The sequence below is a fragment of the Melospiza melodia genome, chromosome 30 (assembly GCF_035770615.1).
Source record: "Melospiza melodia melodia isolate bMelMel2 chromosome 30, bMelMel2.pri, whole genome shotgun sequence".
Taxonomy (NCBI): Eukaryota; Metazoa; Chordata; class Aves; order Passeriformes; family Passerellidae; genus Melospiza; species Melospiza melodia.
This window is the reverse complement of record NC_086223.1, coordinates 3461434-3482479: the sequence shown is the minus strand read 5'-3', so window position 1 is coordinate 3482479 and position 21046 is coordinate 3461434. Positions and strand designations below refer to the sequence as shown.

At 44.1% G+C, this 21046-nt stretch overlaps 2 protein-coding genes across 2 annotated transcripts; one reads left to right on the top strand and one right to left on the bottom strand.

Moving 5' to 3' along the window:
- Nucleotides 1–228: 228 nt before the first annotated feature.
- Nucleotides 229–6613, top strand: LOC134430800 (acrosin-like). Its single transcript, XM_063178684.1, has 5 exons — nt 229–299; nt 1418–1627; nt 2828–3093; nt 4970–5115; nt 6020–6613. Exons 1-5 carry the CDS (start codon nt 229–231, stop codon nt 6611–6613), a joined length of 1287 nt encoding a protein of 428 aa, XP_063034754.1.
- Nucleotides 6614–8483: 1870 nt separating this feature from the next.
- LOC134431011 (G protein-activated inward rectifier potassium channel 1-like) lies at nt 8484–20624 on the bottom strand. The gene is made up of 3 exons (XM_063178933.1): nt 19729–20624; nt 12366–12582; nt 8484–10547 (listed from the first exon to the last, which is right to left on the bottom strand). Exons 1-3 carry the CDS (start codon nt 20377–20379, stop codon nt 9976–9978), a joined length of 1440 nt encoding a protein of 479 aa, XP_063035003.1. The 5' UTR covers nt 20380–20624; the 3' UTR covers nt 8484–9975.
- Between the last annotated feature and the right edge of the window lie 422 nt (nt 20625–21046).

Sequence of the window (21046 nt, the reverse complement as noted above, 5' to 3'; positions counted from 1 at the left end):
TTCCTTGCATGACCTTCAACGTCCCTCCCAGCCCAAACCATCCTCTGTTTCTCTAAGGCTGCGGCCTTTCCCTGCCCTCTGAGGCCACCGTGCCCAGAACCTGGAACCACCCAGTCTGTGACATCAGCCCCAGGGCTGCAGGTGCCAGGGGCAGTGCAGCTGCTGCAGGCACTCGGCTCACAGGCTGCCCTGGAAGAGACAAGACTTTGTTTCTTTCAGCTGGCAGTGATGAGCCTGCTGTACCTCCTCATCCTCCTGGCTGTGTACACACCTGCACATGGCGCCTGGGACAACTGCAGGTATGGCCCCAGGCTCTGGGAGAGGGCTTGTCTCCCATTGTCACACTCCAAATTCCATGTGGGAGGGGGCAGAAGGAACCAGAATGGGCAGGGCAGTAACCACAGAATTCACAGAAACACAGAATGACCAGGCTGGAAGAGATTTCCAAGATCATCGAGTCCAACCCAACCCAAACATCTTCTCCACTAAACCCTGGTACCCAGTGCCACATCCAGGCTTGTTTAAACACATCCAGGGATGGTGACTCCACCACCTCCCCAGTCCCAAAATTCCCATAATGACCAGGTTGGAAAAGACCTCCAAGATCATTGAGTCCAACCCAGCCCCAACACCTCAACCAGACCCTGGTACCCAGTATCAATCCAGCCTTGTTTAAACACACCCAGGGCAGTGCTCACCTCCCTGGCAGCACATCCCAGTGCCCAGTCCCTCTTCCTGTGAGGGATTTTTTCCTCATGCCCAGCCTAAACTCCCCCTGGCACAGCTGGAGGCTGTGTCCTCCTGTCCTGGTGTCACCGGTAAGCACTGCAGAGGAAATGACCTTGTGGGAATGGTGTGAGCGCAAAGAACAGAACAGAATGCCAGGTTGGAAGAGACCTCCAAGATCATCGAGTCCAACCCAGGCCCAACATCTTCTCCACTAAACCCTGGAACCCAGTGCCACATCCAGGCTTTGTTAAACACATCCAGGGATGGCACCCAGCAGAGTGTTTCCCCAGATGTATTTCTCCAGCAGAGCTGAGGGAAATCACAGAATCACCGGGTTGGAAGAGACCTTTAAGATCATCGAGTCCAACCCAGCCCCAACCCCTCAACTCAACCCTGGCACCCAGAGCCACATCCAGGCTTTGTTAAACACATCCAGGGATGGCACCCAGCAGAGTGTTTCCCCAGATGTATTTCTCCAGCAGAGCTGAGGGAAATCACAGAATCACCGGGTTGGAAGAGACCTTTAAGATCATCGAGTCCAACCCAGCCCCAACCCCTCAACTCAACCCTGGCACCCAGAGCCACATCCAGGCTTTGTTAAACACACCCAGGGATTGTGACTCCACCACCTCCCCGGGGCAGAACATTCCAGAACTTGATCACTCTAATAATCACTTTGTGCTTCCAGAGGGACCTGTGGGCAGCGGCCCATGGCTGACTTCGACTCCATAACTGCTGACTACAGAATCATGGCTGGCGCAGGGGCCCTGCCCGGGGCCTGGCCCTGGATTGTCAGCATCCAGGACCCCAGGAAAGATGGCAGCGGCCACACGTGTGGAGGGTCCCTCATCAGCCCACAGTGGGTCCTCACAGCAGCACACTGCTTCCTCCAGGCCAGGTAAGGAGGAGATATTGGAATAATTACCAATATAGCCAGACAGGATGTGCCTGAGTTTGTCTGGGCCTTGGTGCTGAACCAAATAGAGGCACTGTGGTGTTTCACCCCACAGACACTTTTGGCTGGCTGGGTGTGGTGTTTCACCCCACAGACACTTTTGGCTGGCTGGGTGTGTGGTGTTTCACCCCACAGACACTTTTGGCTGGCTGGGTGTGTGGTGTTTCACCCCACAGACACTTTTGGCTGGCTGGGTGTGTGGTGTTTCACCCCACAGATGCTTTTGGCTGGCTGGGTGTGTGGTGTTTCACCCCACAGACGCTTTTGGCTGGCTGGGTGCTGCAGCTGGGCATGTGGAGACAATTCCAGGCCTGCAGGAGCTCTGGTGGTGGTGGGATGGATCTTCCCCCCATAACAGGGTCTGATCCTTGGGTTTACCTCTGGCAGAGAAGATTTAAGGTGATGGCGAAGGAAAGGAGTCGGTTCTGATGGAGGGTTTGGTTCCAGAGCTTTATTCTGGCCCACACTTCTGCTGTATCTAAAGCTTGCATCTTGCAGCTTTCCCAAAACCCTCTAATTTTGTAGATTCCCACAAAATCCTTTCTTCTATTCTTTTAGTATAGTTTTAATGTAATATATATCATAAAATAATAAATCAAGATGTGACGGTGTTCACAGAGATCTTAGGATGAGGGATGAGACGTAGATCTAACTCCATGTTTCAGAAGGCTTGATTTATTATTTTATGATATATATTACATTAAAACTATACTAAAAAGAATAGAAGAAAAAGTTCTCATCAGAAGGCTGGCTAAGAATAGAAAAGAATGAATCAACAAAGGTCTGTGGGTTGGACAGAGAAAGAACCAGCTCTGTCATGATTGGCCATTTATTCCAAACAACCACATGAAACCAATCGTGGATTCACCTGTTGCATTCCACAGCAGCAGATAACCATTGTTTACATTCTGTTTCTGAGGCCTCTCAGCTTCTCAGAATGGAAAAATCCTAAAGAAAGGATTTTTAATGAAAATATGTCTGTGACAATCAAGCCTTCTGAAACATGGAGTCAGGTCCTCATCTCTTCCCTCATCCTAAGACCCCTGTGAACACGGTCACAGACGAAAAAACACAAAAGCTCAAATCCTAAGGGATCACCAGCACCCGGCTCTGCTCCCTCTCAGCCCTGTCTGTGCCCTGCAGGAACGTCACCAAGTGGCGCGTGCTGATCGGGGCCACCCAGCTGAGCCACCTGGGCCCCGAGGCTCAGGTGCGCCACGTCAAGAGGCTGCTGGCCCACCAGGAGTACACGGCTGACTCCCAGCAGAATGACATTGCCCTGCTGGAGCTGGACGAGCCCGTGGAGTGCAGCGACTACGTGCAGCTCGCCTGTGTGCCCAACGCCTCGCTCACGGTGTCGGAGCTGAAAACCTGCTACATCGCTGGATGGAGTTCTGCCAGTGCTAAAGGTGAGTTTCCAAAAATTCACTTATTCCACACTGTGGGTGAGCTGGGCTGTCTTGGTTTGGAAAGCCAGGAGTCGAAGTCTGCTAAGGAAGGCAGGAGCCTTCCCTGAAATGGAGAGTGTAAACCGTCCCCAGCCCTCTGAATTGCTATAAATTTTAAATTAAGGGGCTCTCAGGCAAAAGAATATGGGAGCAGAAAATAACAGTTCTTTATTAGGGAAGGAAAAAAAATAAAAGGATGAAATAAACAATGCAGTACACTAGAACAACACTGACAGAGTCAGAACCCAACCTGACACCCTGTGGGTCAGGGTGTTGGCAGCAGTCCCATTGGAAATGTGGCTCAGCCCTCCTGCAGTGTCAGGGGTGGTTCTGTTGGAGCAGGAGGATCTGCAGAGAAGGATGTATTCTTCCTCTGAAGATCCAGTGGAGGAAGAGACAGCTGCTGTTCCTTTGGGGAATACAGTGCAGAAAGCCGTGCTGGTGTCTCAAAACCTCTGGATTATATCTGGGTAGGAATGCTTGGCTCCTCCCTCTGGGCTCACATCTCCCAATGGGATGTTATAGTTCTTATCAGCCATGCAGTGACATTCAAGAGCTGTTATCAGCAGATGCCCCCTCCCCAGGGAGGTGTGAATGCGGTCACTCAGAGAGAGAGATAAAGCAAACAAGGAGACAAAGGATAGTTTTGTCACTCCATCAACACAGTGCACATTCCTATAGGGTACAGCCCTTCAACAGCTGCTCCAGAGGCAAAGCCAAGCCCTGGGTGTGGGAATCCACAAAATCAGAGGGTTTTGGGAAACCTGCAAAAGGCAGGCCCCAGAGACAGCAGAACTGTGATTAGAGCAAAGCAGCAGCCATGAGATAGGTCAGCAGAAAAATTATTTAAACTGTAGAAAAGCAAGGACAAATAGAACAATGGTCTGTGTATTAACGCTTGTCTAGAATAATTCTCTAAGCTACAGAAAAGTTTATCTAGCAAGATATTAGGAAGTTTGAAGCTTAATATTGGAGCTCTGTGTAAAGCTTACAAGTATTGTATTTGAAAGAAGCAAGCATTGTTTTAACCAAAGGGACGTGTGCTTATAGTAATTGGATGCAACTACTGTCAATGTGCTTTTGCTTTGTGTGATTGGTCACACAAACTTACAAAGTAAGTTGTAACATTAAGTTCTTAGTCTGATGCCTAAGATGTGAGCTGCTGGCATCTTCCCATTATCATAACCATGTACTGAGACTGATGCTGGAAAATAAAACAGCCCAAGGCACTTTCCACAGCAGCCCCATCACATCCATGATTTGTACAGAGACCCCTGGCCGGCATCAAAGGGGAATGACTTCACCCCCAGTGAGGCAAAGTGGAAATTTTCCAGGGTAGAAATCCATTTTGATTTTGGTGAAATGTACATCTTTGAGTTAAGTCTGTAGTTTGAAACATAGCTATGTAGGCTGACTGCAAGGCCTAGGCTCAGGGATTCTGTGAAGGACAGAAATAAAGGAGGGGAGGCAGAGGGTGATAAAGAAAGACAGAGAGACTGCTGTGAGAGCAGGTCAACCTGACCTAGGAATTCTTTCTGAAAAAGAAGAACTAGCGGCAAATGTCACATGAAATTTGTAAAAATGAATATGTATGAACCTATTGTGAAATTGTATGCATATGTATCTGAGAGGGGGATAAAAAGGAACCTGAAGTTCTCAAAGGTACACATGCCTTTTAAGGAGAGCAATCTCCACATGCGTCCAGCGCTGTAATAAACATACCGGCTTTACAACTTCCACAAAGTTGTGGAGTTTTGGGTTATCCCCTCCAAACACCAGACAGGGGAGTGGAGGTGGCAGGGAGCTGTCGGGTGCTCACTCCTTGCTGTGCTCCCAGCTCAGGGTGCCAGCGATGTCCTGCAGGAAGCCAAGGTCCGGCTCATGGATATCCGGCTGGTCAACAGCAGCCGCTGGTACGCCGGGGCCATCCACACCCACAACCTGTGTGCTGGCTACCCACGGGGTGCCATGGACACCTGCCAGGTAGGACTTGACACTTTTGATTCTGAAAAAATGTGCATTTTATGATTTTCACAAATATTAAAATGAATATTGTATGTGTTATGTCAGAAAGTGATGCTGTATTAATTTACACAAGTAGCATGTTAAATAGAGTTTTAGGTTATGACATAATGTTAAAATAGAGGGTTATAATGTCAAAATGGTAAAATAGAAATAATGTTAAATAATAGAAACTAATAATGTCAAAATAGAAACTATGTACGTGGGATATTTTTTTAAAGAAAGGAATGAGGTACTTACACCAGATAGCAGCCACAGGACACCTAAATCTTTCAGAGAAAGAGAATTTATTTCTCCATTATCAGAAGAAATGAACTTCTTCCTGCCTTGCTCAGTTGTGACGACACTGTTAGGATTAAGAGGAAGAAGCTGACACTGACCAGACAGAATCCTTTGTTTGAATTGAATTTATGCATCATGTATGAGGTGTATGAATATGTGTGAAAAATGCATATTTTATGATTTTCGCAAATACGAAAATGAATATTATATGTGTCATGTTAGAAAGTGAAGCTGCGTTAATTTTCTTGAGTAGCGTGTTAAATGCAGTTTTAGGCTATAACATAATGTTATAATAGAAACCGAGTATGTGGGATATTTTTTAAAGAAAGGAATGAGTTATTCACACTGAGATGGCAGCCACAGGACACCTAAATCTTTCAAAGAAAGAGAATTTATTGCTCCATTATCAGAAGAAATGAACTTCTTCCCACTTCACTCAGCCCTGAAAATACCATCAGGATTCAGGAGGAAGAAGATGATGATGACCAGACAGAATCCTGTGTTTGAATGGAATTTATGCATCATGTATGAGGTGTAGGAATGTGCAAGAGCAGCCACCCTAATCCTCCTTCCTGTGTTGCAGGGTGACAGTGGAGGGCCTCTGGTGTGCAAAGACAACCGTGCCAGCTACTTCTGGCTGGTTGGAGTGACCAGCTGGGGGAAAGGCTGTGCCAAAGCCAAACAGCCCGGAGTCTACACCTCCACTCAGTACTTCTACAACTGGATCCTGATCCAGATGGGCATGTGCCCACCTGTGACAGCCACTTCAGCGCCAGAGTCATCCTGCATCTCAATGCCTCTTGAGCAGCCAACACCAACACCAACACCAACACCAACACCATCAGGCTGCTCCACCTCTACTACCACTGCATGTCCACAGACAACTGTCACAGAGGCTCCAACGCCAGAGCCAAGCTTCAGCACAACCCCCCCTGTGCAGCCAACACCAACACCAACACCAACAGAGGCAGGCTGCTCTACTACAGCCAGTACTTATCAGCCAACTGCAGCAACCATGCCAGAGATACCCTGGCCCTCAAATTTCTCTGTGGAGCCAATGCCAACAGACTCTCTCTTTCCCACGCCACATCCGTATGAGATACTGCAGCATTTCCTAACTCAGGTGCACGAGATGCTGCAGAGACTCATGGGGAACAAGACAGAAGCAGGAGGATGAAGAAGATCCAGCGCAGGCTGCAGTGGACCATGACCACTTCACACTGGGGCAGTGCCTGCTGATCCAAAGGCAGCCTCAGGGTCAAAGGTGTCCTCTCTCCTGCCCATCTTCCTCCTCTGCACGCACGCAAATGCTGAAATTTAGTTGTGGAAATAAAGTTGCCTATAGCCACTGTTAGCACGTGTTTGCAGTCCAGTCCAGTCTCCTGTGCAAGACAAGGAGTCCCAGGCCAGGCACCAGCAAAACAGAGCTGTGATGGGAGAAGGGAACACTGGTCACAGGGGCTACAGCTCTTGAGGACAGCAGTAGGGAACATTGTTTTATGCTGCCCATCAGGGGGATCCCTGGGTGTGGGACTTGAAACTGGGCTCTCTTGTGACTCAGGAGATGTGGCATTCACATTCTCTGAAAAATCCCTTCACCCAGGATTTTTCTCCTGGGAAGCTGAGAAGCCTCAGAGAAAAGGAAAACAATCCTTATCTCATTTGCTTCTCCTGTGTTTTGCTCATGTGGAATGTGTTTGGAGATTGTTTACCCACAGGTGGTTGTTTCATTGGTTTCATGTGAATTGTTTTGACACATTGGCCAACCAGGGCCAAGCTGCGTCAAGACTCTGGAAATAGTCACAAGTTTTCATTATTATCTTTTTAGTATTCAGTAAGTATCCTTTCTGTATTCTTTAGTATAGTGTAGTATTTTTTTAATACAATATAGCATTATAAAATAATAAATTAGCCTTCTGAGAACATGGGGTCAGATTCATCATTCCTGCCTTTGTTGGGACATTCCCTGTAAATACAATAATTGTTTATGTTAATTAGCCTATCAGGCCCAAGCTGTGTCCTGAGTGTCAGGAGACAGTCATGAGTTTTCTTTAGGATTCTTTGTAGTATAGATATAGTACAGTATAATGTAATATGATATAGTTTTAATACAAAGAACATTCAGCATTCCAAAGCCTTGGAGTCAGATGCCAATCATTCCCAGAGTTGGGGCTGCCTGATTCATCATTCCTGCCTTCATCAGGACATTCCCAGCAAACACAACAAGGAGACACCGTTCCAGAAAGACTCAAGGCTGAAGATTGGCCAGACACATTGAGGAGGAGGAGTTCCTCAGGCAGGAGCAGGGATTTCTGAGCAGTGGGCAGACAGAATTGCATTGTGCCACCCCCATTGTGATACATGAACAGTCCACTGCTGGCACTCAGACTGACTCCACATCTGTCAGACACACAAGGAATATTCTGCAAAGTGCCTTGTGTTCCCCTACACTGAGCATCTTTACCTCTCTTTTCTCTAACTTAACCCTAATCATTTTATGTCTTAGTGCTTTTTATCACCAGGTATTAGCAGTGGGTGTGTAGTGTCAGTGTGCCTGTGTGGTTTTCTGCTTGGTTTGGGGTTTTGTGGGGTTTTTAAAATTTTTTTGTTGCAGTACTGCCTTTTGTCATTCTGTGGTAGTAGGGAGAGGGTTGTAATGACCATTACTCTGTAAAGACCACCCTCCTACAATGCATTAATTCAACATTTTACATTATATTTATTTATTCTGTATAGATCTATACTCACCCATTCTCCTATGGTGAAGTGTTCCGGGGTCCAATTAGTTTTTCTGTAAGTTAATTTTGTGTGTCAGTGTGTATAGAAATGAGGAGGTTTAATTATTTTATAAGTGGCAGTGTAAAAAACATTGGCCTCTAAGTTGGGTAACTCATTGATAATTAGCGCCGTTGCTCATTAACAATTAATTAATGCTATGACTCTGCCCCACAGCAGAGGGGGAGTGTGCCCAAGGGTGGGGCCTCATCTCCTGCAGCTGCTCTGCTCCAACACACACATGCACATTTGAGCAAAGAACACCTGAGACCTGGGGTGGATGTAATTTTATTTTATACTAATTTTGGCAGCTCTGGAGAGTAGGGAGAGTCATCATCACTTAAGACTTCATGCTGTCATCTAAGTACTCCATACAAATACAGTTGATAAATGAAAATACAGATTTTAGCACATATATATTGTTGAAATTCATGTTGAGAACAGGTAAACAACAACAAAGTAGCACATCTTAACCCTGCATAAAACAGCATTTTCCAGTTTCACACTGTAGACAGATCAAAAGAAATAGTGAGTTCTGCAAGCCAAGCTGTTCATAGCCTGGATACATAATTTTACCATCAAGGAATGCATTAGCAAACAACATGGCCATTGCCACCCCTTTTAATTAAATCTGACTGAATTTTGTCCATGTAACAAGAGCAGAATTGATCCTTTATTGGTCTGGTGATGAACACTGGATGCTGAGCACTGAACACTGTTTACAAACAGCAGGGTGTGTTTATAATTACTACCAACCAGGAAAGAAAAAGCCTCTCTCACAGACAGAGGTGGATTGAGCTGAATAGCAATAAATATCAAATCTACAAAATTACTGAGAATCATTTATAAATGGAGAAGGCAAATGTAACAAAATGGAAATTAGCAACACCAAAGACTACCATTCATTAGTAAAACTCTGAGATGTGTAATGACTGAGCATTATTTAGCACTTGGCTTTTATTTATTTACTTACAATGTCTCCAAACTGAAATGTCATTTAATTGCAGTATAAAACATGCCAAGAATCTGAGCTACTGATCTCAAGTTTCCTTCACAGTGAGTGGTGATATGGCCATTAAAATTCAGCACATGATCCACCAAATCAAATGCTGAGGTCTAATTCTGGACAGGATAAAGATCCTCACGTTTAGGAGAGCTCATGTGGGCCAAATGACCCAAATGGTTATTGCACACTGCTTCCTCACCTGAACAACCATGGATGAGACACTGGGAGCACACAGGGAGTGTGCCACAGTCACTGGGAAAGAAGGATGGAGCAGGAAAACCTCTTTGCAAAGAGACAGCTGGACTAGGGCTGAGCAGGGTCACATACTCCTCCTGTGTTCTGAGGTTCTGCCCTTCAGGAGCAGTCCAGGACCTGAGCTGCACAAAACCAGGGTCCAGCTGCTCTTACGCCCTTCTTGCTTCCATCTGTGCCTGAGGATCTGATCCTTGCTTTGTGAAAAAGCATCTGCATACACGGAAGACAGGCTGGATTTGCAATGAGCATGCTGATAAGCATTATCAGGGCAGGAATCTCTTTGGCATGACAGGGTAACCTTACTGCCCCTCAAAGTCCTGCTATGCTACCTACATTGGATCTGTACAGAACAATTATACAAAAAGGATCATTCTTCCTGAAAGCAGCAAAACCAAGTTGTGACTTTACTGTGATACAACTCTTCCAGGGCAGCAGTCTCAAATGCAGTTTATCAGCAACTTGTGTTTCTTCAGCTCTTGAAAGAAGTAATCAGAGTTCATTTTTCAAAGTTTGGCAGGGAAATTATCTTCCAATTTCACCTCTAGGGTGCCCATACCTGGAAAATCCTTCTGTAACTCGAGCTTGCTGGTGGACTGAGTCAGAGCCTTGGCATTTATTTTTAAGCCTTTCAGCTGCATCCTGTGATCACTGTCTTCACCATCAGACATGGGACTTATTTCTTCAATTTCCAAGAGATCTCCAGTGCTGAAATTCTTCTGTGTGTTACAGGAACTCATTCTCAGGGCTCTTGGTGGAAGGCCCTCCTTCCTCGAGCTGATCTTCTGGAGTTTAGCAGGGAGCTTGTTCTTCTCTCCTGTAGCATCAGCACAGTCAAGAGGACAAACCTGTTCTCTTCTGCTTTTCTTCTCAAAAGGACTGTTCAAGAGAGATGACTGGGACAGGCTTTCTTCTTGCTCTTTGACACTGTAAGGAGGAGTGGGGACTTCAAAGGTGGCATGAAATTGAGAATAATCGACACGGAAAAATCCATCTTCCAGAGACATGACTGGCAGGAACCTGTGACCCCACAGCACTTCATCCTCTGTGTAGGAGGTCCTGGCTTGGCACGTCATTCCTGTGCAAATGGACAAGAGCATTCCATGTGAGCAAGCAGACTGGCACGTGGAACCAAAAATACATGAGGCTGACAGATAAAAATGAATTTCAGCCAGCAAGCCAGTGATTTTATAGGTTATAAAATGGGGCAGTTGCTCCTAGACAATCTTCTGACAGTCATTGACTGACTAAATTTTTATGCAGACTTGCAACCAAGCCATAGCAAAATATAAAATAAAACAGTATTAGCTTGTGTGCTGGTTTCAGCTGGGACAGAATTAATTTTCTTTACTGTTTCTAGCATTAGAAGCAATTAGGTCATCCCAAAGTTTCCCTTTTCCGGGCTGAAAAATCCCTATTCAGACTTGAGAGAGTAAGTAATACTATTTCTTGGGAGAAGGAACTACTGCTTGCCAGAGGCTGACAGATGAAAATAAATTTCAGCCAGCAAGCCAACGATTTTATAGGTTATAAAATGGGGCAGTTGTTCCTAGACAATCTGATTGTCCAGTCAATGGAGTGCCTCTAATTGACTGACTACATTTTTATGCAGACTTGCAACCAAGCCATAGCAAAATATAAAATAAAACAGTATTAGCTTGTGTGCTGGTTTTAGCTGGGACATAATTAATTTTCTTCTCCATGTCGAGTATTGGAAGCAATTAGGTCATCCCAAAGATTCCCTTTTCCAGGCTGAACAATCCCAATTCAGCCTTGAGAGAATAATTCAGTCAAAATTCAGGAAAAATTCAGTCAAATTTGTCTGTTTAATTATGTATAATAATGAATTTCTTACTCTGAATTCAAGTCAGTGTAAGCTAGGCTGTCACTGTCATATTTTCTGGAAAAATCCCTTTGCCAGGATTTCTTCTCCTGGGAAGCTGAGAAGCCTCAGAAAAGAATGACAACAATAACTATCTGATTGCTTCTCCCTGTTTTGCTGCTTTGGAATGTGGTCTGGAGATTTCTGATCCAATATGTGAATTGTTTTTAATTAATGACCAATCACAACCAGCTGTGTCAGACTATGAGGAGTCAGTCATGAGTTTTCATTATCATTCTTTGTAGCCTTCTGTCTGTTTCCTTTCTCTATTGTTTAGTATAGTTTTAGTATAGTATTCCTTAAAATATAATACAATATAGTATAATACAGTATAGTATAATACAGTATAATATAATACAATATAGTATAATATAGTGTAATGTAACGTAATGTAATGTAATGTAATGTAATATAATAATATATAGGTTTATTTATCTATTTTAATATTTTATATATTATATAAAACAATTATTCATTATATTATATTATATTATATTATATTATATTATATTATATTATATTATATTATATTATATTATATTATATTATATTATATTATATTATATTATATTATATTATATTATATTATATTATATTATATTATATATATTATATTAGCCTTCTAAGAACATCGAGTCAGATTCTCAATTCCTCCTTCATCCTGGGGAACCAGAAAATACCACACTAGGCTGAAAGGAATTTTGCAGCACTAGCAAATGTTAAAGTTCAGCTTTCTTTCAGAGTGATGATCCCTAAAACAGAGGCTTCATAAAAGCATTGAGCTGTGGCACACAGAGTGGCAGGCTGTGTCCCTTGCTGGCCACTCTGGGGATTGGCAGTGCCAAGCCCTGTGGGGAAGGGAGGTCTCTGTTCCTTGTGAGAGCCACTGCAGCTCTGCAGCATATGGCAGGCAATGCTGCAGCATGCAGCACTAACAGCTGCCTTGCTAAAAATATCAGCACTGAAAAAAACAAAGATTAAAAATCAGAGTATGCAGATTATTCCAAGCCTTACCGGTGGTCTCAACGATTCCTTCGAGGATGACAACGATTTCAAATTGCTCACTCCTCAGGGATCTTTGTGAGAGACAGAAAAAGGGGCTTTCTGAGTTGATTTCATGGCAGATGGTTAAAGGGGAAACCAAAAACAGCTGGTCAGCTCCAGTTCCAAATCCAACATCCAGCTCACACTGGTCCAGTGGCAGAAATTCCCCCTCCGGTGTCTGTCTGGACTAAAGAGAAAAAGATGATTTAGTAATCACTGTGTGAGGCAAAACATAAAATCAATGCAATAAAGTTTAAATCTGCCTCTTGCATGATATTATCAGCTGCATGTGGTAGGTCTGGGGGCTTCATCATGGAGATGAAATAATGCTAAATACTGTGAGGCTGCTATGCAAGATCAAGGTTGACTTTTCTTATTATGCCACTGGATCTCATCACCACCTACAAACTTTACTGTGACATATATATATATATATATATATATATATATGTGTGTGTGTGTGTGTGTGGATATTTATATCTTATATGTTAAAATATTATTAATATTAATTATATCATTATATAATTATATATCATTATATCATAATGCATTATTAATAATACAGCAAGATATGTTTTTATAAATTTAATTATTATATAATTTATTATTTTATGTATATATTATATATTTTATATATCTAATATATATTTATTTTTATATTTTTAAATATGTATTTATTTTTGACCAAAATGTCATGTACCACACACTACATGCCTTGTAATGGATGTTCAACATGAATACCCTGTGGCAAAAGTTCCTGTTAATGAGACCAAAATCTGAAGCTGGACACATTTTATTCTGTTGTTTGAATTAATATTCTGTTATTTTTGTACATTACTAACTTTTGTTTGGCACTGTGATGTACTAACTTAACTCAAAGGTAAACACCACATTAATTGCACAGTATATCAGGTAAGTGGCATTTTCACAAATCACCTGAATTTATACTGATGATGCTCTCACCCCTTGCTTGTACCACCTACTGCATATGAACCTTAACAAACTGAACTTATTATTAAACAAAGTGCCTCATTCTTCTTCCCATCATTCCATGGCTTCAATAAAAATACTGACATAGCAGCTTCCCTCTACCCCACAGAGTTCTCTCCAAATTTTCCTGGTATTCAAAGTCTAACTAAAAATTACATCACTTGGCCAGGTAGCTCCTCATGTGATTGCTTTGAAGGTGTCTGGTGGAAGCTGCCCACCAAAATTAGCAGCTTTGCACAGCTGATAAATAAATCCTATTTCAAATCTTTCCTGTTTATTTCTGACCAAAAAGCACTTAACTCTTCAAGAAGATGACTACTGAATATAAATAAATAAATAAATATTATTATATTTCTACTACCTATATTTATATATATATATATTTCTATTATCTATATATATTTATCTATACTATCTATATTTCTAGTAATATTATTATAAGTTCTACTATCATAAATAAACAAATAAATAGTTTTAATTGTGCTGCATTTTGGAAACCTTGTTCACTGAGAGCAAGCCAAAGGCGGCAGTTTTCCATCAACTCAGATCTGCCTAGTGTTCTTTTAAGAAAGTTTCTGTCTTTAAAGAAAATCCCCAAGCAAATAGTTGATCTTCATATTGTCTCCCCTCTTCACATGGACCTTAAAAATGCTGATTTTATAACTGCCTAGTATTTACTGGGGATTACATACCCAGCTAGGCAGCAGCTGGAGCACAGCTCATTATTAAATACAATCCATGGTTTCATCTATGTGCTACCTGCTTGTTTTGCTGCTGAGGAAGAAATATTCTTCCTATCTAAGTAACAAAAGTTCTCCCCTGCACAGGAGTGATTCAGGGGTTTCTTTGAGCCAGGTCTGATAAGCTCTTGGAGGTCAATATCACACCTGAGATAGCTCAGCCACCTCAAATGACATAAAACCAGCAGGATGGCTTCTGTGGTAGTGTTGGAAACAGAAATATTTTAAAAACAGGCAAAATAACAAAGCTCTTTATAGAGAAAAACCAAGCCAGGGGCAAGAGGTTCTTGCTCCTGGTAAAACACCCTACAAAAACCAATTTAATTCCTTTGTTCTCTTTTTTTCTAGTGAATTGCTTAGGCAGGACCTTTTGGCCTCTGTCCAATTGGCCATCCTGAAGTTTGAGGTGAAGTCCCCAAGGTCCTATGAAGTGTCTTTTTACCTCATTGAGGAGAGAAACTTCTGAGCTTTTTCCCTTTTTTAAGGAGCCAAAAGATAATTTAGTCACTCCAGGGCACATTCCTACACAGGAGGCCAAGATTCAGTTTCTCCTTTGCTGATGAAGACAGAGAAAATATCAGCTGATTGCATGTGAAAGCATTTTCACAAATTATTTATGATCTGAAAGGTAAAGAGATAAAAATCTCTTTGTGAGATTTACTGTGAGATGAAAGTGATGTTACTGTGAGATAAAAGTGATCAACACTTCCACAGCAGTCATGACAGTCTGTTGTAAGCAAAGGTGGAATCAGCCTAGTGCAAAATCATCTTTTCTCTTTTCCTGCAGAGCTAAGCTGCAGATCAACACTGCTTTTGCTGCCTGGCTGCTGTTCTTGCAGTGGGTGCACAAACTGATTGCCCAGGTATAATCTTTGTTCTAACCAGTATGAGCCAACATCTAAATCTCAAATTGTCCCAAATCTTCATCAAATGCATCTACCTAGACAAAAATGTGCCATTTTGCACAAACTGTTGCCTGACTTGAGAATTGTTTGATCTACACAGCGTTTTTCTTTGTGGAAGTCTTCAATCAAACCCATTCAATAGTAAACAAACCCAGCCAGGATGATGAGAGGTAACAGATCTGGGAGAAAGCAGAAGGTTTTATTTGAGGTATTCAGGATCTTACATGCAGGATTGATTTATGCAGGGCATGGAGGATTTTTTAACTTGTTTGTTGAATAAAAATAGGTTAACCTGAATGAAGAGAGCTTAATAGCCCCAACAGGCTCAGCCTCCTAGCCAGTGACCTTTGTTTTATATTTACATTTACATCTACAGCTTTACTCAGAGGATCACAAAACAAGAAGACAGAGGGCTGTGAAATGTCAGGAATAAGTCTGGAAGGAACACTTGTGACTCTTTACTTTCACCATCCACATAACACAAAGACAAGGAAATTTTGCAGATTAATACATGCTGAACAAGGGAACAAGTAATTAGAAATGCCCTAGCCTGCAATTTAAATGTGGTCAGAGAGGGATAATCTAAAAGTCTCAAAGAATTCCTCTAAAGGTTAATTGCATCACAGGTAAGTAAAAAAAACAAATTAAAATGAAAAAAGACTCCTGTGTCTTTAACTTTCTGCCACTGGATCTTTGTTTCAGTTTTTATTACAAGGCAGGCTTCTACTGCATCACCACTTAAGTCTGTTTTAGTGTCTGAACAAATACATCCTGCTCTTTAAATCTTCACTCCCATCCTTTATTAATTCTCTTTGCTTTTCTGAACCCTGTTTATGCATAAACATGCATATCTCCCTGTAGTGATAATGCAGCTTTATTATTATTATTATCATTATCATTATTATTATCCCTCTGCCAGTTCACTCATTAGAGAACTCACATAATTCTGTTTTGATATCCAGGTGAACTAATCAAGCACTGGAGCAGAAAAAGTGGGACTCAAAAGATGGAGCACCATCAAGCTTAATATTGTAGAGAAACATATCTAGAAAAAAATCTAGAAAATGCTGAATTGGTACATGCTCATTGCTCCTCCCCCACACTCAGACTATCAGCTTGCAAGAAGTGTTATTGTATTTTGTATTACTGGAATATGAAGTCTATGGAACAATGGAATAAAATGATCTTGTTACTTGGATACCATCGCTGAAGATTTGTGTGGAGTTTTTTATCAGTTGTGACATTACACCTGGAGCTCCACTGCAGAGAATTCCTAGGATCACTGTTGCTTTTTATTTTAGTCTGGTTGTAAATATGACCTGTGTGAGCTGGGCTTGCTCAGACCAAAGCAGAGAAGGCATGGAGGAGGATCTAACAAACACCCCAACAGGGATGAGGAACATGAGAGGAACATGACCAAGACAGAGCCAGGCTTTTCACAGAGGTACCTGGCAGGAATGAGAGACAACAGGTATGAACTGAAACAAGGGAAGTTTGGATTGGATTGGATTGGATTGGATTGGATTGGATTGGATTGAAGGAAAATATTTTCATCATGCGGACAGTTAAGCAGTGGAAAAGCTTGCCCAGCAAGACTGTGCAGGTTTTTTTTTCTCAGAGGTTTCCAAAACTATATTGGAAAAAGCCGAGAATAACCTGGTCTGATCTAGCTCACCATGCTTTCAGCAGAAGGTTGGACCCCAAACTTCCTGAAGTTTCTTCCAATCTGAACAATTCTGTAATATTGAAAATCTCTTTTGTTTTGCGCTTTCTTCCCTACTTATCAGCTTACTGAAATCACAATATAATTATTTCCAATGCCTGTCACCTGCCATCTGCAAACTTTCTGGTACAATTTTGTTTGCTTTCAGCTCATTCAAAGCTGTTAGTAAGTACAGCCTAAAGAACAGGTGCCTGCTGGTTCTAACCCAAAGCTCACTGCCCTGTGGCTATCATATTTCACAACTGCATTTTTAAAACTATTGTTAGCACATGTTGAAACTATTGTTATTAATGGTACTAATGAAACTAATGTTAAAACTACTGTGGAAAACAGGCTATGATGATTTTACATTGCTCAACTTTCTGAATCAAAATTTCCTGTACTAGCTGAAACACCATAAAGACAACTTTACACACCAACACTATCATGTTTATCAATTACATATGCAGTCACATCAAGAAAATGTACAAATGTGTACTGTGATTGAGTTTTATAAAAATCAAAACTAATTGCCATACTCATGGCTGCTGCCTTAGGCACACTAGAAAGGCCCAGGAATCAAGGCAGAAAAATACAGTTCATTGTGACATTAAAAAGTCCAGGACCTGAAACTGCACATTTTCAGCAGCTAGTTCCAAATAGCTTTTCCTTTCTATTTCTTGCCCCAGGATTTTGCTTTTCCCAGCTTCTGTAGCACTCTATGTAAACTAGAAAAGACTTGGATTTCTGGAAAAGTCTTTGCTGAAAAACACACAATTAATCTTGTAACCGTCTTCCAAGCTCTCCTTAACTCATTTTAAATAGAGCCACAGACTTTTGCATGGTATCACTTTGCCATGCTGCTGGACCCAAAGAAAAGCCAGCCCAGCGTGGCAGCACCATTTTATTCCACTGAATGGACCAGGGCATCATCACACTGTCAGGAAATGCTGTTCAGACAAACTTAGGTTAGTGTACAAAGGTAAATCCTCAGAGCTCCATTGGTCTCAGCAAAACACCACATTCACTGCTGAATATATCTCCCAGCTCAAGTACAAAAATGTGATGTGCTTATTCACATTTATTCACTGTGGCACCAGTGCAAAAGAAAATTCTGGCTACCTGATCAGGTGCAGGAGCTGGCTGCAGGGAAGTACAGAGGGCAGAGCTCAAAAGGATTTGCTGAAGACAGCAAGCAAATTCTGGCACATCCACCCTAATTTACAGGACACAAAACGTTCCTTTAAAGCAGCTGATGGAAATTCAAGGGTGACCTGGAGAGCCACCAGTGGCTCCCAGAATGGTGTGTCCAGTTCAGTGACCAGGATTTACAGAAATACCACACCTTGCAATGAGGACTGAGGGGGCAGTTACTGCACACTCAATTTTAAATCTTCTGCTCATAGCTGGTGTTTGTCAAAGGTCACAAAGCAGCTTGAAGACAACATGATGATCATATAAAAAAAAAAAAAAATTAGGAATTGCTCACTGATTCGTAGTCTGGCCAACAAAACAGCTATCCTAAGATACCATGGTCATGCAGGTCCATCAAATGTCCTTCAGTTTTCTGGCCCAGTCACCAGCATTGTGTAGCAATAGAATTGTCAGCAGAAAGGACATCAGGCTGTGTACTTGGTGTCTTATTTCAAAAGAAAATTAGTTGCCCTCTCTGTAAAAACACAATGTGACCCCACTTTTATTCCACTTTGACCTGCGTTCCATTCTGAATGATAGAATTAAACACTTTCAAGGAGATTTCTGGAGGATAAAGCAACAAAAACCATGGTTCAGCTGGCTTTCCAATTCCTACAAAAATTGCTCCAGTGTAACTCCTGACAGCTTGTTCCCATAGATATAGATATATAAACATTTTCTTTTTAAACCTTAGCAGATTTTCCATTTTAAGTGGTATTATGTAGCAAGAAAAATTCACAGCTCGGGATGGCATTCAGCACAGAACAGATTTACCACTCATATTTAACACAGACTTATAATTCATATTTACCACTGCCCCAACACCTACTGCTTCATGTTTATTCATGCAGATTATTAAATAGGCCAGAGAGAATTACCAGATAGAACATTTATAACACTCAAATATGATATCCTGAAATTAATCTCATCACTGGGATCCAGCTTCTGACAGCTTAGGAGCTTCAGACAGAGCTCCTCACCAAGGATGCTCCCCTGACAAGTCATAGCTGCTGTGAGATGTTACATTGCTTAGGATTTCAGTGCTTTTCTTCCATTCTGCTCCAGCCCAATGTATGTTCTGGACCTTAGTGACTGCCAAACTCTTCTGGGTGTTTTTGTTTGTTTGTTTTGGGTTTGTTTTTTGTTGTTGTTGTTTTGTGGTTTGGTTTTGGTTTGTTTTTTATATTCCCCTTTGAATCCCAGTTGTTTTTTTTTTCCATTCTGAATTCTACTGGCCATTGTCAGTGATTAATAAACAGATACTGGTGACAATCAAAGGAGCATCTATACAATCCCCCTGAAATGCTGTCAGGTCACTAGCTGGAACATAGCTGGGATAAGAGACTGCAAGTTAAAGCTCACCAAGTTCCCCCAAGAGGAAGAGGAGGTCAAGGTTGATCTTTATCCTAGTTTAATACCACCACAAATCAATTCCTTATTCCCAGCCATCATCTGCTAAGCAGCATGCCTCAGTACCCATCCTTGGAGCTGTCCTGCATCCTGACACATCCATCCCTCCATCCTGACTTTCTGCCAGCCTCACAATCCACTGGGGGCTCTCTGATGAGACAATTTTTCCCTACACCTGCTTGGCTCTTTCACGGCTCCTGCTGCGAACAGGAAAAATCTTGCGCAGTCCTTGCCACCGCCCCAGCCAAGGGACAGCACGGGGCAGGGCAGAGCTGCCAGCTGGCACCACCAGCACCGGCTACACAGGAGAAACCTCACGCTGCTGCCCTCTGTGCCCACCTCTACCCGTGTCACCGCCGCCACCCAGGTGCCACCCTGTGCCACCGCCTCACCTTGATGAGCTTGCAGCGGATCTGGGCAGACACCATGTGGCTGTTGCGGAGGTTGCCCACACGGAACATGAGGCAGAGCTTGGCATCGCGCTGCGAGATGACGGCGGCGCGGCTGAACATGAGGGTCTCGGCTCGCTTCTTGGGCTGCGACATCTTGATGAACATGCAGCCGATGAGGAACGCGTCCACCACGGAGCCCAGCAGCGACTGGAAGAGGAACAGCACGATGCCCTCGGGGCAGCGCTCCGTGATGTAGCGGTGCCCGTAGCCGATGGTGGCCTCGGTCTCCACGAAGAAGAGGAAGGCGGAGGGGAAGTTGTACACGTTGGCCACGCACGGGCTGTACGAGTCACCGTGCGCCTGCTGCAGGTCCCCGCGCAGGTACGCGATGCCCCACCACATGGAGGCCATCACCAGCCAGGCCACCGTGTAGGTCAGCAGGAAGATGAGCAGGTTCCAGCGCCACTTGAGGTCCACCAGCGTGGTGAAGAAGTCGGAGAGGTAGCGGCTGCTCTCGCCGCCCAGGTTGCCGTGCTGCACGTTGCAGCGCCCGTTCTTGTCCACGAAGCGCTGCCGCTCCCTGCGGGCGCTGCAGCGGGCGAGGCCCACGGCCTGGTACTCGTCCCCAAACTTCCTGCGCACGGCTGCCATGCCCTCGGCTGCGCGGGGGCTCGGCGGGCACGCCGGGGATGCGGCGGGGCGGCAGGCTGAGCGCACCGCGCTGCCTGCGCGCTGCGGCCGCCAGCCCCCGGGGCGCGGGGAGCTCCGGGATGCCCGTGGAGCCGGAGAGGGAGCGGTGCTGCCAGGGCTGCCCGATCGCCAGCGGGGCAGGGGAACGGCTGGAGCAGCCGCAGCCTGAGCGGGCAGACGGCGGCAGGAGCAGGCAAGCTAGCGGGGAGAGCCGGGCTGGGCTGGGGCGGGGAGAGCCGCGATGGGGCGGGGAGAGAGGGGTTGGGATGGGGCGGGGAGAGCCGGGCTGGGCTGGGCTGTGGAGAGAGGGGCTGGACCGGGAGAGGGGCTGGGGCTGGGGCTGGGAGAGCCGGGATGGGGAGGGGGGACTGGGCCGGTCCGGGGTGATCCGGGCTGGGCTGTGGAGACAGTGGCTGGGCCGGGGAGAGACCCCGCCCCGGGCCGGGCTGGGCTGTGGAGACAGTGCCTGGGAGAGCCAGGGCTCGGGGCGGGTTCGGCGCTGGAGGTGCCCGGCCGAGCCCACGTACCCAAGGTAAAAACACCCAAGTGATGCACAATACAATCGCACCACCTGCCAGCTGATAGTAGACTCTGTCCCTGAACTCCTGTCAGTGCTCCTTTCAATAAC